This window comes from Puma concolor, chromosome E2 (genome assembly GCF_028749965.1).
Source record: "Puma concolor isolate L17-30 chromosome E2, mPumCon1.1.hap2, whole genome shotgun sequence".
NCBI classification, from domain to species: domain Eukaryota; kingdom Metazoa; phylum Chordata; class Mammalia; order Carnivora; family Felidae; genus Puma; species Puma concolor.
Genome location: NC_141681.1, coordinates 45550911 through 45578653, shown reverse-complemented (window position 1 = coordinate 45578653; position 27743 = coordinate 45550911). Strand labels below are relative to the sequence as shown.

Here is a 27743-nt window from a genome sequence, read left to right as displayed (position 1 = left end):
AAAGGAAAATCAACCAGAGGATGAGGTTCACAAACTCCCCCAGGGTCTATGAGAAACGCAGTCCACTCCGGAACAGCGCGGACGTTGACTTAAACACACCGCAGAGCCGGTAGCTGGGACAGCTAGGCTACTAGCGCGCAGCCCCGTAGACTCCTGGGAGCTCCAGCCCACGCGGGAGTGCGCAGGCGCAGAAGACTGATCCTTGGCCGGGGGTGAGATTGGTAGGTCCTAGGGGCTCTGAGGAGGCGGGAACCCCGAGCTCGGGCCAAGACGGCAGACTAGGGAGCGGGTCCCAGTGGGGAGGCCAGGGAGGAAACCGGGAGTCCAAGCTGGGCCTGGTAATTCTGAGGAGGGAACCGGAGCCGAGCCCACGGCAACCAGACACTTGGATCTGTGAGAGCGGGGCCTCGGGCGTGGTCCGTGGGCGTGACCCTGAGGGTGACAATCGAGTTTGACCTGGAGCGAGCTCCGCGCGGGGGCGGATTTTGTCTGTTTTGACCCCAAGGAAGCTCTGCGTTGGGAGCGGGGCCTCAGACAGCCGGCGCTGTGTGTGTGTGTGTGTGTGTGTGTGTGTGTGTGTGTGTGTGTGTGTGTGTGTGTGTCTGTGTGTGTGTGTGTGTGTGTGTACCGAATTGAGGCGGCCGCCTGTGCTCAACCTGCTGCGTTGGGGTGCGTGCTACTCTGTGAGATGTTGCGACCGATTGTGTGTGAAAAGTGGACGGAGTCCTGTTGCTGCCTGGGGTTCTCTACTTATGTGTCTCATTTTAGACTAGGTGTGAGCGTGTCTGAGGCTGTAGGTGACTATGGAGAAGCGAAAGTGATTTTGTGACTTTGCCTGGAATTATGTAATGTGCTGTCTGAGGTTGTAAATGATAGATGGGTACCTTGAGATGGTTTTCAGAAGTAAGTTTGATTGAATGTAACCATGCATGTGTTTGCAACCTACTGTTATTATTTGTGATGTTTTTGTGATTGGGAAACTCTTCAGCACTACTGTCTAGTTGGGTGTTTAAGATTTGATTATCTGAATCATGGTCATTAAACCTGCCTCCAAAATTGTAACTCAATAGCAATTTAGCAAATAGAGGTATAAGTATTGGAAAGGAAGAGGTAAGATTTCATTTCCTAGATGGTAAATTTCATTACAGGGAAACACTACACGAACTAAAACCAATGAGTTGAAATTAACAGTGTTCCATGAATAAGCAAGCAGGAATAAAACAAACAACTTTTGCCCATAACTGACACTCTCAACACTGATATATGAGTGAGGTTTCCAGCTTCTGGATGAAATCAGTGGCAGAGTCAGTAGCTTCTTCAGGCATTCCAAGATAATAAACAGTATTTGGTATACTTTTAACGACAAGGCCACCTCTCATTATAATAATTAAAATAGTTTGCTAATTAAAATATTCACTGTGGCAGTCAGTACTTCGGACTTCATTCAGCATGGTATCATCCTCTCCCTAGGAAGACTGCAGAGTGAAAAGATTAATGTCTTTTCTAGTTCCATACTTGTACTACTAAAAAGTGTTGTTCAATAGTTAATACTTAAATTAGCTGTCAGTAAATTAATAATAAATAAGTGAATTTTCAGTAATTATGCTTATTAAGATACTGGTGAGTCAGTAAAGATTAAGTAGAGGAAATTAAAGTTCAGATATTCTCAAGCATATAGGGATATGTAATATATGATAGAGATGGCATTTTATATCCACTGAAAAAATATGGATTATATAATAGGTAGTATTGCTAAACAAGAAAACATTCAAGGAAGAAATCTTCACAAGGTAAAAACACTTTAATAGTCATATGAGCAACTAAGAAAATTATTTTCAATTTAAAATAGCTAATTTACTAAATAAAAAATGATAATATCAACCAACTAGGAAATTAAAACACACAAAAAAAATAGACATTATATAAGAAGATGCCATCACAGAAAAGAAGTAAAAGGAGCTTATTCTCCCATAATAAGAAATATGTAAACAAGAACTACAATATATATCTGATAGGCAGAGATTAAAAATGGTAACTGCATTCATCAGGGTATGGAGAGGTATTTTCATGTGCTGATAGTAACAGTGTAAATTGGTAGAAAGTCCATGAAGAACTATTTGGAAGTAGATGATAAAGCTGTCTTCCATGGGAGGTGGAAGGTAGAGCTGCAAAGGGAAAAGCACAATGTTCCCTCTCCAACTACAACAGATCACCTAGATCCATTCTAATTCACAAAGAGACTAGGTTTCTCGTGGTGAGGGAGCAAGATTTGTCCTTTTTCCCACTAACCTCCATCATGGATACATGAGAGTGAGCTGAAGCAGTGATACAGATTTAACTGAATTTTCTGGGAGATCTAAGTCAAATATGGTTTCACATGGCTCTTTGTATTCTCCCATCTCTGCCTTCTCAGGACTCTTCCCTTTTCCATAAGAAGGGCTCAAAAGAGAAGGTTCATCTCTTGCAAATCTCAAAGCCATGCCTCAGGTGAGATGATGTTTCCTCTCTTTATGAAATAAGTTGTTTTCAGGTTATATGAACATTGCTTCCCAATCCTTAAATTTCCTGGATGTTGGCATTTGCTTCCATGAAACTGGTCTCCAGTAGGACAAGCAAGTGGCCTAGGTGCAAAATGTAAGGAGTATCCTCAGGGCCTGTGCATCCCTAAATTTTGCACCCTATGTTCCTCACCCGCCCCACCTAGTTGCAGCCCTGTTCCCAGTTTTTCTTATTCCAGCCATATAAACGTAAGCCTTCCCCACATGTACCTTTAGTTGTAGCCCATGTTTACATATCAACTTGATATATCATTCATCATCTCCTTTCTTAAGCTTCTCACAAAAGTACTGCTTGAAAGATGTATTATTTTGATTTAAAAGGGAAACATTACTTTAATGACTCTATCTTATCTAGATACTGATTTGAGATCTAAGTTGTGAGGGGTCAAGGAGCAGACATGGAAAAACCTTGATCATCACTACTGACCTAGGTTTTGCAATGATACAATGGGGGGTAGAGTTGGTAACTGACATTATTAGTTTGTGGTAAGATGTTTTGTGAGGTTTCCAAGATAGAGATTGCTTGCAAGCTTGTACAGAAAACTGAGATTTTGGGTGCCTGTAGGTGGCTCAGTCAGTTAAGCGTTTGACTCGATTTCAGCTCAGGTCGTGGTCTCATGAACCGTGAGATCATGAGATCAAGCCCCACATTGTATGGAGCCTGCTTGGGATACTCTCTTTCCCTTCCTTCTGCCCCCACCCGCCCCCTGTTCTCTCTCTCTCTCTCTCAAAATAAATAAATAAACTTTTTTTTAAACCTGAGGTTTTTGCATTCTCCCTCTCTGATCCTGTCTATTTTATCCAGTTCCTACAAACTGTGGCCTGCCAGTGAAAACCTTTCAAGTATTTCAATGCTGTTACAGATTTATTCTTATTTTTTTAGTTTCTTCTAATTTTTTATATGGGAGTGGAGGAGGATAAAATGCATATGCTAGTCCATTCTTGAACTATTCTACTTTGAGGGGCACCTGAATAGCTCAGTCAGTTAAGTGTCTGTTAGTTTCAGCTCAGGTCATGATCTCATGGTTTGGTTTGTGAGATTGAGCCCCAGGCATGGAGCCTGCTTGGGATTCTGTCTCTCCCTCTTATCCCCTGCCCAGCTTATGCTCATGCATGCAATGCTCTCCCTCTCAAAAAAACAAATGAACTTAAAAAAAAAAGTAATATTCTACTTTGAATCAAAGGGGGTACTTTTTCGTGTTTTCAGGTCTTTCAGAAAATTCCTCTTTATCTACCCATCTTCAAAATACTGGTTTTCCCCAGATGTCAATCAGTTCTCTTCTCTTCACTGTCTCTTTTTCTCTGTGCACAGATCCACATAAAGGTAACACTGATCTAATTCTAGTGACTCTCAAACACTTCTCTCCATACTAGACCTCTACCCAGAGTGTCAGAACCATATATCCAGTCTCCAAAAGTTATGATCACCTGAATGTCCCATAGACACTTCAAGTACATTTCCAAGGCCTACCTCATTACCTCCTTTGGTCTAGCTTATTTGTTCTTGTGTTTTCAATTTCTTAGTCTCAGCACCTAACCACTTGCCTATGCAGGTAACTCAAGAGCTATGCCTCTTTTTTCCACTCTACAACCAATTTATGACCAATTTTGTTGCAACCCCTTATGTACTAAACAGTTTTCCCCTCTCTAGACAACTAATACCACCTTATCTAGGAAATCACTAACAATGGTTACTTAATTGTCTTTCCCACCCAACACATCTCAAGCCTTCTCTAGTCTTCAAGGGTATTGCCTCTGAAGTACAAATTTTATCAAATAATATATGTACTGCTTAACATTTCTTCATACTCTGAAAGCAGCACAACAAGCAAAGTGGGGTATGCATTACAATGGAATGTACAAGACAGTATATTGAAAGGGAGGAAAATACCAACAAATTACATTCAAGAGCAGATGTGGATTGCCATTAATGCTGACTGATGATTTATAAATAAATATAAATATGTTAGGAGTGTGTTCAGTACATTTTTAAGACCCCTAGTATGTAGGGAAAAAATCCAGTATTTTTTTTAAGTTTTTAAATTTTTATTTAAGTAATCTCTAAACCCAATGTAGGGCTTGAATTCATGACCCTGAGACCAAGAGTCACACACTCCTCTGATTAGCCAGCCACGTACCCCAGAAAAAATCCAGTATTATTAGATAAACATGCCCACCACCTAACTCCATATACCTTTTTCTTCTTAGAGTTCCAAGACTCTTTCCTAACATACTGTGCCTTTTGCTATTTCCTCAGCTTACTAATTGGTTTTCCTCCCCCTGTGAATTTTTTTTAGATTAATTATTAGGTATTTAATGACTTTTAATTTTATTTTGTTATATTTTGCTTTGTATAATTGATTTCATTTCATATAAATACAACTGATTTTTCATATTGCAGTTACATATTGATTTTTTTTATTTTATTTTTTATTTTTTTAAATTTATATCCAAATTAGTATATAGTGCATCAGTGATTTCAGGAGTAGACTCCTTAGTGCCCCTTACCCATTTAGTCCATCCCCTCTCCCACAACCCCTCCCATAACCCTCAGTTTGTTCTCCATATTTCTGAGTCTCATGTTTTGTCCCCCTCCCTGTTTTTATATTATTTTTATTTCCCTTCCCTTATGTTCATCTGTTTTATATCTTAAAGTCCTCATATGCGTGAAATCATATGATATTTGTCTTTCTCTGACTGACTAATTTCACTTGGCATAATACCCTCCAGTACCATCCACATAGTTGCAAATGGCAAGATTTCATTCGATTGCCGAGTAATGCTCCATTGTATATATATACCACATCTTCTTTATCCATTCATCCATCAATGGACATTTGGGCTCTTTCCATACTTTGGCTATTGTTGATAGTGCTGCTATAATTTTAATTTTTTTTTAAATTTACATCCAAATTAGTATATAGTACAACAATGATTCTCCCCATGAATTTTAAAAGGTGGTACCCTGTATAAAACAAATTCATTATGAGTACAAAATTTTGATGTCCTCAGTGAAGCTTTGGTATACAAAATAAAATTTTTCTTTACTTTGTAGCATTTTCCCTTGTACATCTTTCTGTCATCACATCTGTAATATCTGTTGGGTGTATGTATTTATATGTATGCCTCTCACTTAGCCTGTAACTTCTCATGAGCAAGGCCAGGGCTTTATTCATTTTGATCCACCAAGCAACTAGTCACATTCAAGGTAAATAGTATGATCTTATATATTTTTAGCATGAGATAGTAAGTAAATACAGACTGTATTATCACAGAGAATTTTCTACAATACAAAAGATAAAATAAGAAAACTAGTCTGACCACTGAACGTGGTTTCCAATATCTAGTTCTCACTAGTTCCAATCACTTTAGGATGAACTAGAGTCTGCCCTTGCAGGGATCAGTGTCATTCAAGGATGTGACTGTGGACTTCACCCAGGAGGAGTGGCAGCAGCTGGATCCTGCTCAGAAGACCCTCTACAGAGATGTCATGTTGGAAAATTATTGCCACCTCATCTCTGTTGGTAAGAAAAATTCCTTGAATCTTTCAATCTCATACATCTCCTTTCAAGAATTTTTGAAACATATGGAGCTTTGAATTTCAGAGATCAGAGGTGATGAATCCTTTTTTATTAGGAGCCAGTGTGATTATGTCCACGCTTGCCCAGTGCAAGGTATTAACTTTGCTAAGATGTTAATGTGTGCCTTGTCTGTCACCTTAGAGCTATATCTTTCTCTTCCTTCAATAGTTTTGAAGCCCAAGCAACTTAGACCAAGTCTCATTTTTTATTATCAGGGTTTCACATGACTAAGCCTGATATGATCCGTAAGTTGGAACAAGGAGAAGAACTATGGACAACAGAGAGAATTTTTCCAAGTCAGAGCTACCTTGGTGAGTCTGTACAGATAAAATCCAGTGGACTCAGGTAGTTAGCACCTTTGAAGGTTTTTAGGGATCTATTTTTTCTAATTGTGGCAAAATACACAGAACTAAAAACTTATTATCTTAGCCATTTTTAAGCATATAGTTCAGTGGCTTTAAGTACATTGACATTGTGCAGCTATCACCACCATCCATCTCCAGAACTCTTTTCATGTTGTAGGACTAAAACTCGGTACTCATTAAAAAATAACTCCCCATTACCTCCTCCCCCTAGCTGCTGGCAACCACCTTTCTAATTTCTGTTTCTATGAATTTAACTACTCATAGGTACCTCATATAAGTGGATTTATGCATGTGGTATTTGTCGTTTTTGTGATTAGCTTTTTGCATTTAACATAATGTCCTCAAGGTCTACCCATGTAGAGATTCTGATAATATCAGAATCTCCTTCCTTTAAGGCTGAAATATTCCATTGTATATATTATTTTTTGCTTATCCAATGGACACTTGAGTTACTTCTACCTTTTGGCTACTATAAACAATGTTGCTACGCTATGAACATGAGTGTACAAATATCTGAGTCTTTGCTTTCAGCTTTTTTAGTTATAAAAAACAATTTTAAACAAAACATTTTAAATAAAGCATTTTTTAAAAAAACATTAACAAACAATTAAAAGAAAAGTAGAATTTCTGGAATATACAATAAGTCTGTGTTTAATGTTTTGAGGAACTGCCATACTGTTTTCCATAGTGGCTACACCATTTTTACATTCCCAGTAACAATGCACAAGGGTTCCGGTTTCTCCACGTCCTCACCAACACCTGTTATTTTCTGTTTGGGGTTGTTTTTGTTGTTGTTGTTGTTGTTGTTGTTGTTGTTTTAATAGTAGCCATCTTATTAGGGATCTGTTTTTAAAGGCCTGAGATCTTTGACATGCCTATACATGACTGACTTCAGTGTGTCTAAAATCTAAATTTTAGCTGTGAATATCACTCCTCATGTAAGTTCTTTCCTTGTCTGCCTTATGTTTATAGAGACTGCTATTTGTTTGCCTTATGTTTTTAGAGAATGCTATTTCCTTACCAAGAATCTACTCCATGCTTTGTAAGTATACTGTACATGGAGATCTTAAGTGTGAAGTCCTTTGAGTTCTGACAGAAGCATAAACCCATGTATGTCACATCCAATATAAAGTACATTTCCATTAACCCATTAAGTTCCTTCAGGCCTCTTCCAAGTCAGTCCCTCCCTTTAGGACAATCACACTTATGATTTCTACCAGCATAGTTTTATCTATCCTAGACCTTTATCATATCTACTTTAACTCAGCTTAATATGTGAGAGATATATACATGTTTTTGCATAAATAAGTAGTTTATTTAATAGTATTCAGTTGTGTGAATATACCAGTTTGTTTATATATCTCCTGTTCATAGATATTCGAAATGTTCCAGTTTGGGGCTGTTATGAATAAAGCTACTGTGAACATTCTTGTAAACATCTTTTTGTGGATATGTTTTTATTTCCCCTCAGTAAACATGTAGCAGGTGGTATCACTCATTCATTAGGCAAGTGTATATTTTACTTTTTTAGAAACTGCCAGTTTTTATAAGTTACTATACCATTTTAAACTTTTACCAAAAATGTATGAGAATTTTGGTTGTCCCATATTCTCTTTTGAATTTGATGTTATCAGTATTTGCATTTTGGTCAGACTGAAGGTTATAGTAGTATATCTTTGCAGTTTTAATTTAGATATCCCTTGTGACCATTGATGTTGAGAACTTTTTCAAGTGTTTTTTTTATCTTCTTCAGAGGTACCTATTCAAATGTTTTACCCATTTTTATTGGGTAGTATATTTTTCCCTCAAGTAGTAGGAATTCTTTACATATTCTGGATAGAAGTCTTTTGTTTGATATATGTATGGTGAATATTTCCTCAGGTCTGTTATGTCTTTTAATAAGCACACACTGTTAACTCTGATGAAATCCAGTGTATCATTATTTTCTTTTATACTTACTTCTTTGACCTCTCAAATATTTGAGATCCACTAGGTTGTGATGATAGTTTCTGTCTTTTCTTCTAAAAATGTTATGAATATTTTGCTATTTTTATTAATTCTGTGGCCCATCTCATGTTAAGTTTGGTTTATGATGTGAGGTAAGATTAAGGGTCTGTTTTCTTTCATATAGATAACAGTTTCTCCCATCATGTGCTACATTGAATTAAATTGCTCTGGTGATCTTATAAAAAATTGATTGTATTTGTGTCAGCCTATTTTTAGACTGTTCTTTCCTTTGCTATCTTTTAAGTCTTACTGCCAATACTACCTGGTCTTTGATTGTTGGAACTTTCTAATAAGTCTTGAAGTCATAGTAAGTCTTCTAACTTTATTCTTTTAAAAATTCTTTTGGCATTCTAGGTCATTTTCTTTTTCAAATACATTTTAGAATCAACTTCTTGATTTCTTTAAACAAAGGTAATAGAATTTTTATTGGTGAGAATTAACATCTTAGCAATATTGAGTCTTCCAGTCCATGACTATACTATATTTTTCTATTTTAATTACCTTCTCTACTTCTTGTAAGCAATGTTTTATTATTTTTAGTATAGAGGTCTAATACATATTTCATTATATCTAATCTTTTAGTATTTTAATGCCATTGTAAATAGTAGGATATTTGAAATTTCTTTTTCCAGTTTGTTGTTAAAATATGCATCCCCAATTGATCTTTATATATTGATTTTGCATACTTCTACTTATTGTATTGTATTCTACTTATTACTTAAGTTTTATTGTTGTTGCCATTGTTGTTTTATTTATTTTTTTTTAATTTTTTTTTCAATATTTATTTATTTGGGACAGAGAGAGACAGAGCATGAATGGGGGAGGGGCAGAGAGAGAGGGAGACACAGAATCGGAAACAGGCTCCAGGCTCTGAGCCATCAGCCCAGAGCCTGACGCGGGGCTCGAACTCACGGACCGCGAGATCGTGACCTGGCTGAAGTCGGACGCTTAACCGACTGCGCCACCCAGGCGCCCCTGTTCTTTGTTTTAGTATATATCTTTCGTTTTTTACACACAAAATATGTCTTCTAGAAAAAAGATATTCCACTTCTACACTTGTATATTTTATTGCTTTCATTTCTTTTTCTTACTCTGTTGTACTGACTAGGATCTACAGTACAATGTTGAATAGAAGTGGCGAGAGTGAGTTTCTTATCAGTTCACTAAATTTATTAGGAAGACACTTAATATTTCATTCTTCATCCTAATATTAACTGTAGGCTTTTCATAAGTGCTCTTTATTAAATTCTGGAAGTTCTTTTCCTCGTTTTTGATGAGTTTAATTATGAATGTTGATTTTAACATGCTTTTTCTGCATCTGTTAAGATGATCATACGATGTTTCTCCTTTAATCTGTTACTATATGTATTACGTTAAATAATTTAAATATTAAACAAAATTAAATTTGGATTCTTGGGATGAACCCCAGTTGGACAAGATGTATTATCCTTCTTCTAGATAACTAAAATTGGTTTGTTAATTTTTTAGTAAGTTTTTATGCATGATTTTACCAAGGATAGTGGTCTGTAGTTTTCTTGTAATGTCCTTGAAAAAATCAGAATTGTGTCAGCAATATCAAAAAGACAAGGCGTGTTCCCTCTTCATCTATTTTCTTATAGAATTTTTGTTATGCTGGTATTACTGCTTCCTTAAATGTTTGATGAAAATCATTATTAAGCCATTTAGGCCTGCATTTTTATAATTCAAGACTTCTGCTTCCAGCCCTGAGCAAGTAACAGAGTCTGGAATTACACTCCTACAGGAAACAACAAGAAAACTGGACAAAACTATTTTCAGATATTGAACAACAGGCAGCACAGGCCTGGATTCCTGAGAGAAGAGAAACAAGTGAGATGAGCCCTACCTCATTCCAGGCTTTCATCTGAAGGCAACTTCCAGACTGCAGTACAGAGAGAGGAATCCAAAAAGAACCTGACAATTTTACTGACTTGAGGGGACTGACATGGGCATTCAAGGAGATTGAGGTTGCTAAAATTTCCAGGACATACTTCCCAAAAGAAGTGAGCTATGCAGAAAAAGAGTTCCCCAAATATGGAAAAGGTTCTCTTTGAGTCTTTGGCTGAATATAAGTCTGCACGTGTATAGGTGAAACCCTATGAGACTAAACAAAGACGTGTTCTAAGGAAAATACAATTACCATAGTGTTGTAAGCTGAACAATTGCCATAGCCTACTGCACCAAGAATCATTTTATTTTCCTCTAGCCAGAATGGAGAGAACTTGTTGATACATAGGACTTTAGATAGAAACATAGAAAGGCCACCCCTTGATAAATGGGGTTATATTAGGCATAGGTTAAAGATTTTGCAAGATTTGCCATAAAAGTGCTTAAACAAAAGCATCAAAAGGATTAAACCAATCCAAAAATAATTGCTATGTGTCTCTTGGGTCCTCTAGGATGGAGATGCTGAGATAGAGTTAGGAATGTAAAAATTTCCTAGAGGTACATCTATGGAAGATAAAGGGGAAGAAAGTAAGATTAAATATAGGAAACCATTAGATCATGATATGGATCTGGTACCTATGGAAGGAAAGGGGGAGAGGCTAACAGGATTGGACAGGGAGAACCTCAGATCATTGTTTAGACTTGACGAAGTGTCAACCAACCTAGCTGGTCTGAAGCAAAGAGACCTAGGTCTCTAGAGACCTAGAGACCTAGCTGGTCTCCTATCCATCTGAGGAGTCTGCCATGGAGAGAAATAGGCAGCCTCTAGTACCCCCTCGGTGTTCAGTCTTTGGATGGGCACCTCCTGGGGAAACTGTGGTTTGATTCATCATATGAAGAGCATCCTGAAGATGCTAACAATTGCAGGCCGTCAGGTAACTATACTTCTTGCACATCAATGGCAAGTTCTTTTCTGAAGGGAGATCCTAGTGCTGCAACTCTATGGCTGCCACAGAATGCCATTTAAAGAGCAATACTTCATGAAAATATAACCATATCTCAAACTCAGCAACATTAAGTTGATAATGCCTGATGTCCAATCAAACATTATTAAATATATGAAGAAGTAGGAAAATAGGACCCATAGACAAGGGGGGGGGGGGGAATCAGTCAATAGAAAACAACAACAAGTCAATAAAATCAGGGGTGGTGGAATTTGCAGACAAGGATGCTAAAATGGGCATTATAAATGACCTCAATATCATCAAGGATGTAAAGCGGAAATGAACATAAGGCGAGAGAGCAAACATAGAAATAACAAACAAATGCAATACCTAAAAATGACTATTTAATATCTGAAGTGAAAAGGAAGACCCAGCTATGTGATATGTATTTTAAAAATTAAATAAAAAGACACAGGAAGGTATAACATAAAAAGATGAAAAAGTATATATCATATTGTCTGTGGTTGCCCCATTTGAGGATGAGATCAACACCCCACCCCACTCACCTAAAATTTGACTTCATGTCAAGATTGAAATCTGACATAATTTAATGTGGCTTTCTGGGAAGAACAGGGAAGGTTCCCAGACTGGTCCTAAAATGGCTTGAGAGTGCAAGGGGGAGTGTCTGGCTTTTGTGTTTATTGTGGTTGGGGAGTAGGTCGTGAGGATTCTACATGTGGGCTAGTGATTGCATAGTTTAAAATTCCTGCCAGCACCAACAGAAAGAACATGCAAGCTCTCCTATTGGCTTGCCCAGGTATGGAGCAAGAGGAAAAAAGAGTGGGTCTAGGAAGTTGTCAGCAGTAAGACTTCAAAAATAGAATGAGACCCTGTTACATATGCAAACACAAAGCATAACAAAATGGGAGTGGCTATACATCCAAGTATATTTCAGAACACAGAATATTATGGTGATAAAGAGACACTTCATCAGAAGTCATAACAATCCTAACAGAGCTTCAAAATACATCAGTGTTTCTCAGCTTTTTATCATTATCACTCCCTAAGGAGTCTTTTTAGACTCTTTTTCTAATTGCCCCCATTAAATTTTAATAACATACTCTATGTTCTGTTGCTGTTTGAAGGGCCACAAACTATTATAATATTTAAGAAACTTTTTTTCATTTCCCCAGAATAATTTTGCTCCCTTAGGAGAAACCCCCATTGAGAATGCATGAAATACATGAAACAAAAGTGACAGAATTGAAAAGAGCATTATAATTATAGCTTGAGATATAAACACCCCTTCTCTCTCAGTAATCGAGAGAACAAAGAAAACAATAAAGCTATGGAATGCTTGAAAACACTATCAATCATTTGTATCTAGTTCATCTTTTTTTTTAATGTTTTATTTATTTTTGAGACAGAGACAGAGTGTGAGTGGGGGAGGGGCAGAAAGAGAGGGAGACAGAATCCAAAGCAGGCTCCAGGCTATGAGCTGTCAATACAGAGCCGGATATGGGGCTTGAACTCACAAACTGCAAGATCATGACCTGAGCCGAAGTTAGACGCCAACCAACTAAGCCACCCAGGCGCCCCATTCTTATTTTATTTTTTTTAATGTTTATTTTTGAGAGAGAGACAGAGCATGAGCAGGGGTGGGGCAGAGAGAGAGGAAGGCACAGTATCTGAAGGAGCTCCAGGCTCTGAGCTATCAGTACAGAGCCCAACATGGGGCTCAAACTCAATGAACAGTGAGATCATGATCTGAGCTGAAGTTGGATGCTTAACTGACTTAGCCACCTAGGTGCTCCTCTAGTTCATCTTTATAGAATATTTTACATGGAATAGTCACCAAGATAGACCCTATATTCTGGGTTATAAAATGAGTGTCAATGAATTGAAAAAAAAACTGAATCATAATATGGATTCTGACCACAACAGAATTACATTTGTGTATTGAAAAAGACAGATTTGGGGGCGCCTGGGTGGCGCAGTCGGTTAAGCGTCCGGCTTCAGCCAGGTCACGATCTCGCGGTCCGTGAGTTCGAGCCCCGCGTCGGGCTCTGGGCTGATGGCTCAGAGCCTGGAGCCTGTTTCTGATTCTGTGTCTCCCTCTCTCTCTGCCCCTCCCCCGTTCATGCTCTGTCTCTCTCTGTCCCAAAAATAAATAAACGTTGAAAAAATAAAAAAATAAAAAAAAAAAAAAAAAAAAAAAAAAAGAAAAAGACAGATTTGCCCCTCCCCCGTTCATGCTCTGTCTCTCTCTGTCCCAAAAATAAATAAAAAAATAAAAAAAAACACGTTGAAAAAAAAGAAAAAGACAGATTTGAATTAAGCAGGCCCACTTACACGTGGATTTTTATAATAAATACAGTTCTGTACTGTAAATATATTTTCCTTATGGTTTTCTTAGTAACATTTTCTTTTTTCTAGCTTATTTTATTGTAAGAATACAGTACATAATATATGTGACATACAAAATATGTGCTGACTGTTAATGTTATTAGGCTTCAGGTCAATAGTAGGCTATTGGCAGTTAAGTTTTTGGGAAGTCAGATGTTATTTATGGATTTTCATCTGTGTGAGGCACCAACCCTACATTGTTCAAGGGTCAACTATAATTCATTAATACAATGTGTGTCAATTATACTTCAATTAAAAAACACCGTATTTCTAAATTTCCCAAATATTAGAAAATTAATCACTACATTTCCAAATAACCCATGAATCAGAGAAGAAATCCTAAAGTAAATTGGAAAATGTTTTGAACTGAATGATAATTCAAGCAAAATATCAAAATTTATGGGATGTATCTAAAGCAGCATTAACATTTTTTTTATCCTTTTTAAAAAATGTTTATTTATTTTTGAGAGAGAGAGAGAGAAAAGATGAGGGACAGAGAGAAAGAGAAACAGAGGATCCCAAGTGGGCTCTGTGCCAACAGCAGAGAGCCCAACGTGGGGCTTGAACTCACAAATGGTGAGGTCATGATCTGAGCTGAGATCAAGAGTCAGACATTCAACCAACTGAGCCACCCAGGTGCCCCCTTTATTATTATTATTTTTTTTTTTTATCCATTACATCCAGGATCTAAGATGCCACCCTAAGTAGCTAAAAAAAAGAAAAATATTAAACTCAAAAGTTAGTAAAAGGAGGGGTGCCTGGCTAGCTCATTCGGAAGAGCTTGTGAGTCTTGATCTCAGGGTCACGAGTTCAAGCCCCACGTTAGGTGTAGAGATTACTTAAATAAATAAACTTAAAAAAAAAAGCTAGTAAAATGGAAAAAATAAAGACCAAAGCAAAAATCAATGAATTACATAACAGTACAATAGAGAAAATGAGTGAAGACAAAAGCTGATTCATTAAAATAATTGATAAAACTAATAAACCATAGCTATATGTACTAATAAAAAATACAAGACACAGTCACTAATTAAAAATTACAGAGGCTGTGGGGCACCTGGGTGGCTCAGTTGGTTAAGCATCTGATTTCAGTTCAGGTCATGATCTCGTGACACAAGTTGGAGCCCCGCGTTGGGCTCTGTGCTGACAGCTCAGAGCCTGGAGCCTGCTTTGGATTCTGTGTCTTCCTTTCTCCCTGCCCATCCCCTGCTCATGCTCTGTCTCTCTCTCTCTCTCAAAAATAAACAAACAAGGGCGCCTGGGTGGCGCAGTCGGTTAAGCGTCCAACTTCAGCCAGGTCACGATCTCGCGGTCTGTGAGTTCGAGCCCCGCATCGGGCCCTGGGCTGATGGCTCGGAGCCTGGAGCCTGTTTCCAATTCTGTGTCTCCCTCTCTCTCTGCTCCTCCCCCGTTCATGCTCTGTCTCTCTCTGTCCCAAAAATAAATAAAAAACGTTGAAAAATAAATAAATAAATAAATAAATAAATAAATAAATAAATAAATAAACAAACAAAAAAATTACAGAAGCTGCACCACTACAGATCCTACAGACATTAAAAGGACAATTAGGGAGTCTACAATTTTATGTCAATAAATAGGAGAGAACATTTCCCAACTCATTTTATAAGGCCAACATTATTTACAACCAAAGGCACTATAAGAATAAAAAACTAAACACCAACATCCTCCATGAAGCTAGAAAAAATCTATAATAAAATATATATATAATAAATATTATAAAACAGAATCTAGCAATATTTTAAAAGGATAAAACCTTATGACTAAAAAGAGCTTATCCCAGGAAAGCAAAGATGATTTGGTATTTAAAAATCAATCTATGTAATTCACCATATAAAAGTGAAAAGGGGTCTAAAACCAAGGATCTAAGCTGCCACTTAATGTAACTAGAAAAAAAAAAATTTAAGGAGCATCAGTAGACATGGGAAAATCATTAAATTCAGTTACTATTATGAAGCCTTAGATCAGATTAGCAACCAAAGGGAATTTCCTCAGCTTCATAAAGGTTATCTTTGAAAATCTTATAGCCAGTATCACATGCAGTATAGAAAGCCTGAATGCTTTTCTTCTAAGATCAAAACCAGAAAAGATGCCCACTATCACTGCTTCTATTAAACATTGTGGGGGCGCCTGGGTGGCTCAGTCAGTTAAGCGTCCGACTTCGGCTCAGGTCATGATCTCGCGGTCCGTGAGTTCGAGCCCCACGTCGGGCTCTGGACTGACAGCTCAGAGCCTGGAGCCTGTTTCAGATTCTGTGTCTCCCTCTCTCTCTGACCCTCCCCCGTTCATGCTCTGTCTCCCCCTGTCTCAAAAATAAATAAACATTAAAAAAAATTTAGAAAATAAACATTGTGCTAGACACAATCAGTACAATAAGGCAAGAAAAAGAAGCCAAAAGGCTACCAATTAGAACAATTTAAAAAAAAAAGAGGGAACTATCTTCATTTGTACATGACATGCTTGTGTACATAATAAATCCTAAGGAATCTAAAACGAACTGTTAGAACTAGTAAGTGAATTTAGCACATTCACTGAGTTCTTGTTTTAGAGCAAATTTGAAGAAATTTTGGCCAACATTTCTATGATTATTTTTCTGCTCTGTTCTTGATTATATTTTAAATAATTTTAACCTATCCTCTGTAGAGTTTATTAAGGAGTTAAAACGATTTTATGATTTGGGTAATTTCTGTTAATCAGACTTTCACTTTACCGATTCTTCATTCTCTATGTTCTATGCTGTTAAACCCATCCAATGACTTTTGTATTTAAGATATGAGGTTTTTAAAGTTTGCATATCCTTATCTCTCCTGAACTCTCCATCTCTTCACCCATATTTCTATCTTTTCTTGTAGATTTTGTAAACATATTTATCATGGTTATTTTAAATTCCTTATCTTGTAATTTCAACATAGGGGACATATATCAGTGTGATTCTATTAACTGGTTTTTATCTTCTCTTCATCACATTTCCTGTTTCTTCTCAGGAAAACCTTGTAGATAATATGTTGTCAAGATACTGGATTCTTTTTCTGCCTCTGAAGATTGTTGAGATTTCACTTGTAAGGCAGTTAAGTTACTGGTGGCTCATGTTGATTCCTTTTTAAGATTGCTTTTAAGTTTTTTAGATGATTTCTATTTCAGTTTCAATTTTGCCTTTAGCTTTATGCTGTTTCTCTTAGTGCTGGGATGCAGCCTTTGCTCTTATACATGGTCATTCTGGGGTTTCAGTACAAAGACCAAAGGTTCCTCTCACCAGATTCCTCGGACTTGGCACAGGACCAGAATTAAAAACTGTTTTTCCAGGGGTTCCTGGGTGACTCAGTCGGTTGAGCGTCTGACTTTGGCTCAGGTCACAATCTCATGGTTCGTGGGTTTGAGACCCACTTCGGGCTCAGAGCCCGGAGTGTGCTTCAGATTCTGTGTCTCCCTCTCTCTCTCTGTTCCTCCCCCACTCCTGCTCTGTCTCTCAAAATAAATAAATTTTTTAAAAATGTTAAAAAAAAAAACAACCCTTTTTTCCCAAAGGTAAACAGCTGCTGAAATCTGTAATCAGTTCTTTCAGTGTTCCAGCTTTCTTTTCCCTTTGTGCTTCTTGCAGTCTTGCCCTGAAGATGCAGTTAACCAAGGTTTTGAGGAGGGGTTTATACTATCTTTGGGGTTCTCCTTCTATGACTTCTCCATTCTCAGAATGACTTCTCCATTCTCAGATTTTGTCCTCAATTTATAGCCACTCTAGTGACCCCGAACTTGATCTCAGATTTTTCTGCACAGGATGACTCCTACTTTCCCCCAGAAATCTATCCCCTGGGTGCTCCATAAACTACCAGGGCCCACAATGGAATATCTGGATAAATGTAGATCTTATGAAGTGTGGTTTCTTCCTTTTCAAATGTTATATCCACTTAAGTTTTTGCCTCCTTTTGATCACTCGTTAGAGGTGCTTTCCAAAACAAATTGGTCTTTTACAGTTGGTCCACAGTTTATCATACCAGCTGGAAGGTTGTTTTGATACAAACTTCTTTGCCATTACCAGAATCTGGATGTCTAGTTGAGCAGTTTCTCAAACTTTTTAGTCTTGGGACTTGTTAATATTTTTAAATTATTAAGGATTAAAAGAATTTTGTGCATATGTGTATGTGTACCCTATTAGAAATTAAATATTTTTCACCACTCATTTACTAATTCATTTTAATACAATATAAAAATAATAAACTCATTGCATGTTGACATAAAATCATATTTTTACAAAAAATAACTATTTCCCAAAAGAAAAAAAATACTGACAAAAGTGGAATTGTTACATAATTAAAATTTATTTAATATCTTGCTTAATAAACAGCTGATTTTCACATCTGATTCTGCATTCCATTTGTTGCAAAATGTTGTTTGATTTTGAAAATATGAAGAAAACCTTCCTTCATGCATTATATGTAGTTTGAAAGAAAATATTTAAAAAGCCTTCTTAGACTGTCATGGATATTCTTCATTGATACCACACCCAAATGTAATAATTGGTAGTTCCTAAACAATTAGTTGCAATACAGAATCTGAAACCATAGCAATGAACTTTTGTAGACTGTTATGTAAAATCCGATGGTCTATTTAAAAAACTTTTTTTTAATGTTTATTTATTATTGAGAGACAGAGCATGAGCAGGGGAGGGGCAGAGAGAGAGGGAGCCACAGAATCCGAAGCAGGCTCCAGGCCCCAAGCTGTCAGCACAGAGCCCAATGTGGGGCTCGAACTCACAAACCAAGAGATCATGACCTGAGGAAAGTCACTCAACCGACTGAGCCACCCAGGTTCCCCCCAGTGGTCTAATTTAAATGGATATTTTACCCAGGCATTTTTTTGATAATATTATATATTAGTCATTTGGAAAGTAACAGTTCACTAACAGAACATTTTCCAAATTTTGACATATTCTCATATACAATATTACTTGAAAAAATCCATAACCCACATGTGTTAATATCATCACTAACGTCATCAGAAAAGTCTGTTGGGAAGCTGACAAGCGCACAGTAGCAAATACAAGCTTTCCAACATAACAGCCTTTACTTGAAAGCTTGGATTTTATCATTGGTAACAAATATTGGCACAAGTTTTCTCTTGAATTGATAGGTTCACATTGTTCAAGAAAATGTCTACCAGATACCCACATCTGAATAATAGTTTTACTGAAGTAAAAATGCTATTCCACAAAAAGATACAGATATCCCGTTTTTTGAAAGTTTGTGTTATGCCACTTTGTTTTTACTAGAGACCTCCATTCGTACCTGTTTTCACTAACCAAAAGAAATCCAAAGATGATTTTTGCTTTTACAAAAAAAGGTGAAATGCAAAACCAGCTTTCAGTGCTTGTTTTGCAGTAAACTAGCTATAAAGGCACTGCTAAGCTCCTTCCCAGGAATTGCACTCAGCTTCACAGCATCAAGCTACCATAGCTTTGAACTATGGTCTGTGAGCATCTTTGCTTTATCCCAATTTATTTTACACATCCATTAACAAGATGTGTCAGAAAAGCCAAAGACAGGTTATTTTTTAGATCTGGGAACACTTAAGAGTTTTCCCATATAAGTTAATGGTAATTGCTTCTTCACTTTATGCCATCTCAACTTACGAAACATTTCACAGGAACATTTTTTTTGGATATGGTGGGATGGCAGGGGTAGGCCCCTGTTTTCAGTTCTCAGCTCAAATAATTACACCGTCACTTTTCCTTACAAAATATATTATAATTTGATATGCAACAGAAGTGCCTTATGCATACTTCTTTAACTATCACACAGAATATTGAAAATATGTGTACTCGAGGGTGGAGATCTAATAAAAGTGATTTTTTTCTCCTGCTCTATCAAGAACAGTCTTACATGAAACTTTTTCCCTATGAATTAGAAATGTAGTTGTTACTATTATAGATTGGTGCCAGTGTTATGTTGATGTGCCTGCATTTTACCCACTGTATTAATCATTTTTTTATCTTCTATATTTTATGATATTTTGAAACTTTGGAGCGCCTTGCTGGCTGGGGAGAGATTGCCCCTCCTAGAGCTGGCTGATTTCGTAGGGATGGTAAACCACCTGTTGGTGAGCCTACATTTTATATAAAAACCAACCAATCCCAAGTCCATCCCCTCAACCATGTGCTTTATCTAACTCTCACACACTGAGCCAACACTTCCTGTGTCCTAAATCACCCAGGACTAGGTACCATACAACTACAGACGCATAGCCTCCAACACTACTCTAAAAAGCCAATCCTAAACTGTTTCTCCTACCCTGCCTTGCCTTTCCCATGCAAGCAGGTCCCACAAAAGGCTCTCGCATAGGCTTTCCCCTCTCTCCTTTCTGTGTCCTGACCAAGCCTGCTGCTCCTCTATGTGGCCCTACAAGGCATGGTGTGCCCTCTCCTCTAAGGAAATGTAATGAAAATCTCCTTTCAATGAGATTAGCCTATGTCATCACTCAGCCACCTTCATAAATTAAAATTCCATAAGTACAAATGAGACACCCACCTTTAAAAGACAAGGTTGTTATTATTAACAAAAAGAGTTTTGATTTTGTGGACTACCTTCCCAAACTCTCCTGCATAAGGATCTCACGTACTAAGATCCATGTCACACTTCGGGAACTGCTGGTTTAGGCCTTTCTGCTTGTTTTTCATGTCTTTAACATTTCAGTCCTCTTTCTTTTGTTTAGTCTTCTATTTATAGGCATTCTTAAATCTCTCCACAAAAAGAGAAATCATTGTCTAATATTTATCTTCCTCTTAGTTTTCATATTCTTTCCTTTCTTTCCCTGTGCAATGTCTTAACTGTTTCTTGTGCTCAGGCTCATATCCTATTCTCACCATGACACCTGCCATCAAATTTCAAAATCAATATGCTTTGGACCTAGGTGATAGTTTAGTATCACTTCTTTTCAATAAATTTCTTTCCAATAAGTGTCTGTATTCCGTCTCATAGCGCTCAGATTCCTGATACCTACCCACCTTGATTTGGGTGAAAAACACTAACTCATTCTTAACGTATTTCCCAGGTGCCTTCTCACATCTTCATTGCTTTTCTTCCCCCTTATTGCCTGGGAAAATAAATATTTGTTGATAAATGGATTTTATTTCACTGGTCTCTTGTTGTTATGCTTTAAGGATCTTTCTTCATCCTCAGTTCTTGCCTTTGTAAAAGTCCTATCAGCTATAATAATCTGATCCATTCTCAAGTTGTGATTTTCTTGTTTTATGTGAATGGCTTTCAAACACACATTTTCAGCCCACTTCTCCCACCTGAACTCTAGTATCTATTTTCATCTGCCTATAGCAACACAACAACAGTTATCTCATCCTTTTGGTTATTGATATATCATAAATAATAGTCCTTGTGTTTACCTTATCCTTACTTATTTCTATATCCTTTTTTCCCCATAGTCAGTCTCTTGTAGTATCAGGTTGATTCCATCACCTCTGCTACACTTGATCTCTCCACAATTTGTGTTATTTCACTTTGTGAAATATCTTTACATCCTCTCATATCCTCATTTGCTACTGACCTCTTCCAAAATGAGAGCATATTATTTCAGTAACTTCTGTAATTACTATTTGGATTTGCCATCATTTTTACCCACTTCTTTCAGTTTATATTGTCAATATGCCAAAAAGAAATTACTTATTATATGAAATTTAAATCCCTTCTTTTTCAAGGGCTGATAGAAGAATACCCCATCTGATCACTCCAAATTTCTCTCTCTCTGTGACTGAGAACTCTAGCTCATCTCTCTTTGTTCTAGTCTCCCAGATATACTTCATACAATTGATTTCATTCCTCACAACTGGACTTTTCATTATATGACAGCTGCTATATACCCATATAGATACTTGCAGTTATCCAACTACAAAGGTAGAGGGTACAGTAGTACACACAAGACCACCTTACTTCTGACACCAACTATAAGTTTGGGGGTCCCCAAGACTACTGCTAATATAAACAATATGCTATAAGGACTCACAGACCTTACTAAAAGCCATAGTACTCACAGTTATGGTTTATCACAGAAGAAAAAAATATAGATTATAATCATCCAGACATAAAGGGCAGAATCCAGGAAAGTACCAAACATGAAGCTTCTGGTAAACCTCTCTCTATGGAGTCACAGACAGCATTACCTTGCTGGTGTGACAATACGTACAGAATATTGCCAACCAGGGAAGCTTCACCTGAGCCCATTGTCCAGAGTTCATACTGAGGCTCCATCACATAGGCATGATTAACAATACATGTAGCCCATCTCAGTTTTCAGCCCCTTAAGAAGTCGAGCTAATACTGTGTGACCTAAAACCCCCACCCTAAATCACAATGTTGGTGTGGCTCAAAGACCTCACCCTAAATTACATTGTTACTTTCTGGCTGGCCAAAGGTTCCCAGGCAAACAAATACATATTCCAAGGGCTTAGAGATTACTTCCCAGAAGCCAAAGGCAAATGTCAGATGTCTCTTTGAGCAAAGTTATATTCTTTACTATATCATTCAGTTAAAAGATCAAGTTTCACTTCCTCCATGAGATGTTCCTTGACTCCTCCAGACCATGTCAATTCCTTTTTTGCTGCATTCATATTCTACTTATGTATGTAAACTATAAACAGATGCATCCTCTGGTATGATCAAACTTCTTTCCCCATCTGATTAACAATTCCCTCAAATAAGTTTCTCTCTTTTACTTTTCCTTACTGTAGCTTGTAACAAAGGCTAGATATTCAATAGTTACCTCTCTTTGATACCATGCAAGGAAAACATCTTTCTCATCCATTCAGAAATCATTTAATGATTAAGTTCTTTTAAATATACATGCCAAGATCACATCCCTTTATCTCAGATAACCATGTGTTAACGTATACTCAGAAAATAGTCAATAAAATATTGACTTCCAAGATCATAAGTTTTAGTTGGCAAGGCAATATTATCAAATGGAGCATTTTACATATAATATTCATATTAAAATAGCAGGTTGTTAAAAGATTTCTTTAAAATTTTTTTAATGTTTATTTATTTTTGAGAGAGAAAGAGACAGCATGAGTGGGTGAGGGACAGAGAGGGAGACACAGAATATGAATCAGGCTCCAGGCTCTGAGCTGTTGGCACAGAGCCCGACGCAGGGCTTGAACTCACAAGCTGTGAGATCATGACCTGAGCCGAAGTCAGACACTTAACTGACTGAGCCACCAAGGTGCCCCTAAAAGATTTCTTTAAATGGATGGTCCAGACTATAATTATAATCTAATTTCAGACAAATTAGACATTAAAGGATAGAAATAATATATGAAGGTTTTTGGATAAATTGGATAGTAGCATGTCCCTGAAGGTGGTTGAGGTTCTCAGGAAGATGATATAACTCCAGTTACTAATACAGATTAGTTTCAGTGTGTTCTAGAATTACACATGAATGGAATTGTATAATATATACTCTTTCGCATAAAGTTTTCACTCTGAAAAATGTTTGAGATTCATCTGTTTTGTCATTGTGTATCACTAGGTGTTTTTCCCTTTTTATTGCTGAATAGTATTCCATTTTATACATACATGACACAATATTACCATTTACCTTTTGATGGATACTTGGGCAGTTACCAGTTAAGGGCTATTTGTAAATAAGACGCAAGTCACGGGTAAAATGAATCCATATTTAAAATTACCCTACTAGACGTGGGTGGTAGTAAGGTAACAATAATAAGATATAGCCAAAATTTTACAAGAAAAATGATAGTGAGGGTAAGTCAGCATTATAAGCATACAGTTGAAGAATCCAGTCATTCATATCCCCCATAGGGAGTAGTGTAGTTAAGGTATGTTACTGCATTGGGAGGAAAACTTAAACTCCTCCTTCCTGAAAACTGAAAAATAATTCAGCAAATGAAAGGAGGAAAAGTTAGAATTGATGGTCAGGAGAATTTAGTATAATAAACATTCTGGCAGCAGCAGTCAGCATACAATGGTGATTATATTCACATTTCAAGTATGCTTTGTCCTCTGGTTTATTTTACAATTCCTAATGGAAATACATTTCCCAAAGTCTTTCCTTTCCAGAGAAAATAAGTTGTGTGGAGAGTTAGGGCCTAGTGTTCCTCTCAACACTAGGAAATAAGTGCTTGAGAAAAGTCATTTGCAAGAGAGGAAGAAACAAATGGAAGTATTTTATAATACTTATTTAGGCATAAGGGAATAAATATTTAGGCTTTCATCTCTAACTGAACATTTTTCTTGATCACTGGTTAGTACCCTTGATAAGCTCACACCATTATTTCTGAATCTGCCCATTTCAAGAACAGTGTCATTTTCATCATCCTTTGTCTTCTGTTTACTTATCCTTGTGTTTATTATACCTGCTTAACGCAGGTATTGTATTTATAATATGCCAAAAATTTGAGTGTTCTTTTTATTTTAAGTTTATTTTGAGAGAAAGGAATGTTGGGGGGGGGGGGGCAGGGGAAGGGCAGAGAGGAAGAAACCCAAGCAGGCTCTCCACTGCCAGTGTGCACAACTCACAACTGTGAGATCACCACCTGAGCCAAAATCAAGAGTCTGACACCTAACCGACTAAGCCACCCAGGTGCCCCATGAGTGTTCTTTTCTTACGCCAATTTTTCCACATTTTAACAGTATGGCAGGATTTGGTTTATGTCATATGAATTTTCCCTACCAAGAGGTAATTTATTTTGGCCTTTCTGTAGACCACAATAGTGAGGCATACAGTCACTCAATAGGTTGTTTGTATATACTTTCAATCCATAACATTTATGTGAAGACTTACAGTGTTATTAATTGTATTCTTTTCTAGAAGAAGATGGGAAAGCTGAAGATGTTTTAGTGAAGTTCAAAGAATACCAAGACAGGCATTCTAGATCAGTCATATTCAACCACAAAAGACTAATTAAGGAAAGAAGTAATATTTTTGGGAAAACACTTACTATAGGCAAGAACTGTATTATTTCAAAAACAACACTATGTGAATATAAGCCTGATGGAAAGGTTTTTAAAAATATTTCAGAATTAGTCAGTAGAAGTATAAGCCCTGGAAGAGAGAAGTTTGGTGAGAGTAATGGATGGGAGAAATCACTCCTCAATTCTAAGAATGAGAAAATTCATACTACAGTGAATCTCTATAAACAAACAGAAAGGAGTGTGAGTGGTAAACAAGAGCTTATTCAACATCAGAAGGATCAAACTCCAGAGCAATCATTAGATCATAATGAATGTGAAAAATCCTTCCTTATGAAAGGAATGTTATTTACACATACTAGGGCTCACAGAGGAGAAAAATCCCTTGAATACAATAAAGATGGAATAGCCCTAATTGAAAAGTCAAATCTCAGTGTCCATTCACAAACTCTTATTGAGAAGAAACCCCATACATACAGCAAATATGGGAAGTTCCTCTGCAGGAAGTCCATTTTTATCATGCATCAGAGATCTCAAACAGAAGAGAAACCCTTTCAGTGTCCTTACTGTGGGAACAGCTTTAGAAGGAAGTCATATCTCATTGAACATCAACGAATTCACACAGGTGAGAAACCTTATGTTTGCAATCAATGTGGAAAAGCCTTCCGTCAAAAAACAGCCCTCACTCTTCATGAGAAAACACATATAGAGGGGAAACCCTATATCTGTATGGATTGTGGGAAGTCCTTCCGCCAGAAGGCAACTCTCACTAGACATCACAAAACACATACAGGGGAGAAAGCCTATGAATGTACTCAGTGTGGAAGTGCTTTTAGAAAGAAGTCATACCTCATTGATCATCAGAGAACTCACACAGGAGAGAAACCATATCAATGTAATGAATGTGGGAAGGCATTTATCCAGAAGACAACCCTCACTGTACATCAGAGAACTCACACAGGAGAGAAACCCTATATTTGCAATGAATGTGGGAAGTCCTTCTGCCAAAAGACAACCCTCACTCTCCATCAAAGAATTCATACAGGGGAAAAACCCTACATTTGTAATGAATGTGGGAAGTCCTTCCGCCAGAAGGCAATCCTCACTGTTCATCAGAGGATACATACAGGAGAGAAATCCAATGGATGTCCTCAGTGTGGGAAAGCCTTTAGTAGGAAATCAAACCTCATTCGCCACCAGAAAACTCACACAGGAGAGAAACCATATGAATGTAAAGAATGTGGGAAGTTCTTCAGTTGTAAGTCAAACCTCATTGTACATCAGAAAACTCACAAGGTAGAAACCATGGGAATTCAGTAAAGGATACGACTTTTTTGTCAAACCTTAAAGTAATAGTAAACTTTAAATAAAATAGTACATGGTGTTGCTTGCAACTATATTGGTATATAACAGTTTAAGGTACTATACCACATATTTGCCTATCGTTTGTGAGCCTATAAAACACAAAAAGAATGACTAATGACAAAAGTCATTGAAAATACAACCCTAAATTTTTTATTATTAGATTCACCAGGCATAAACTTCCTCTGTCAAGTTTCTACAAACATTTAAAATTGCTTATTTTCAATTTCAGTACATATATTCTTGTGACCCAGTAATAAACAGTTCTGCCAGTGGTCCATGGGCCACACTGTGATCAGAAGTGTTTTAAAAGAAAGGAAGTGTGAACTGTATTTCTCATTGCAAATATGAAGTAAAAATTAGTTGTTACTTCCTCAAAATTTACCACAGTTATGACTTCTAACATCATAAATTAGGTTTTGCATATTATGAACCTTTATATAAATTGGATTATACATCATGTATTCTCTTTATATAAATTGGATTATACATCATATATTGTGTATATGGCTTGTTTCATTCCTCATTATGTCTCTAAAACTCATCATTAGTGCATGTGGCAGAAGTTCATTTATTTCCATTCTATATAGAATTCCATCATATGATTAAATTACAGTTTATCCAACTACTGCTGTGGATTTTTTCATTGTTTACAGCTTAGGATCATAATAAATAGTGCTTCTGTGAACATATTTGTCTTTTGGTGTACATATAGTCATTTCTCATGTGTATATAGTAGAGATGGAATTGCTGGGTCCTAGAGCATATGTATGTTTGGTCAGCTTTGGTAGATCCTACCAAACAACTCAGAATTTTCACAGCATGAGTTAATTCTCTCTGAAGGAAAACAACTGTGAATGTTAGCAATATGGTGGTGGTTCCAACCAGAGAATTCATGCTAGAGGGAAACTACAAATGTGGAAACTGAGAATCCAAATATAATGCATGTACAAAGACTTTTAGCCACAGCCTAAAATAATAATATCAAACAAATGTAATAAATGTGAGATTGCCTCTAGCCACAGTAATGCCATATTTGAAATAAAAAATCATACTAAGGCAAGGAAGGCTCCTAGCATGCTTTCTTGCATTAGAGAGTTTTAACTGGAGAAAACCCCTACGAGTACAGTAAAGGGGACAGGAGATAGCTTTTACCTATGTCATGTATCTTGTTGGATATATAAAAATCATGAATATGGAAAAGCTTATAGCCATAGTTCAAATCATACACAACACCATGGAATTCACATTGAATGAGAACTCTTTAAATGAAATGGTCATAAGCATGACTTTAGTCATAGCTCACTCCTTATATAACATCAAAGAATTTATACTAAAGAAAGGGATATTAAAAAGGGACAGGATGAGGCTTGGAACTCTAACTCTGGGAAAAACTGCTTCCATGAAAGAAGTCTAACCAAACTGAGATCGTAATGCTAGAAAGTCTATATGTAGGCACCTGGTCAATAGCTCCAGCTAACCTCCCAGCCATCATCCAGTAACACATGTCAACTATATGAATAAGCCATCTGGGACATCTAATCACGTCTTCAGATGACTGTAGCCTCTGCTAACACCCAACTGGAACCACCAGAAGGACCCTAAGCAAGAATTGCTCAGCTAAATCCTTTTCAGATTCCTGCCCCACAAAATGGTTACATTTTAAAAA

The 27743-nt window shown here is 37.0% G+C and overlaps 1 protein-coding gene across 8 annotated transcripts; it reads left to right on the top strand.

Moving 5' to 3' along the window:
• The first annotated feature begins 136 nt into the window (after positions 1 to 136).
• Positions 137 to 26766, top strand: ZNF382 (zinc finger protein 382). Of its 8 annotated transcripts, none has more exons than XM_086691010.1 (5): positions 137 to 221; positions 2414 to 2487; positions 5998 to 6082; positions 6355 to 6450; positions 24612 to 26766. In XM_086691010.1, exons 2-5 carry the CDS (start codon positions 2479 to 2481, stop codon positions 26030 to 26032), a joined length of 1611 nt encoding a protein of 536 aa, XP_086547136.1. In that variant the 5' UTR covers positions 137 to 221; positions 2414 to 2478; the 3' UTR covers positions 26033 to 26766. The 8 variants fall into 8 exon arrangements, with proteins under 8 accessions (XP_086547136.1, XP_025770325.1, XP_086547139.1 ...); XM_025914540.2 differs by having other exon boundaries at positions 5956 to 6082; XM_086691013.1 differs by having other exon boundaries at positions 5931 to 6082.
• Positions 26767 to 27743: the final 977 nt, after the last annotated feature.

What these genes read in the sequence shown, in the direction of transcription:
- ZNF382 (XM_025914540.2), top strand. An exon ending in TTGCCACCTCATCTCTGTTG is followed by an intron (nt 6,083 to 6,354) that starts GTAAGAAAAATT and finishes TTTTATTATCAG; the next exon opens with GGTTTCACATGACTAAGCCT. An exon ending in TCCAAGTCAGAGCTACCTTG is followed by an intron (nt 6,451 to 24,611) that starts GTGAGTCTGTAC and finishes ATTCTTTTCTAG; the next exon opens with AAGAAGATGGGAAAGCTGAA.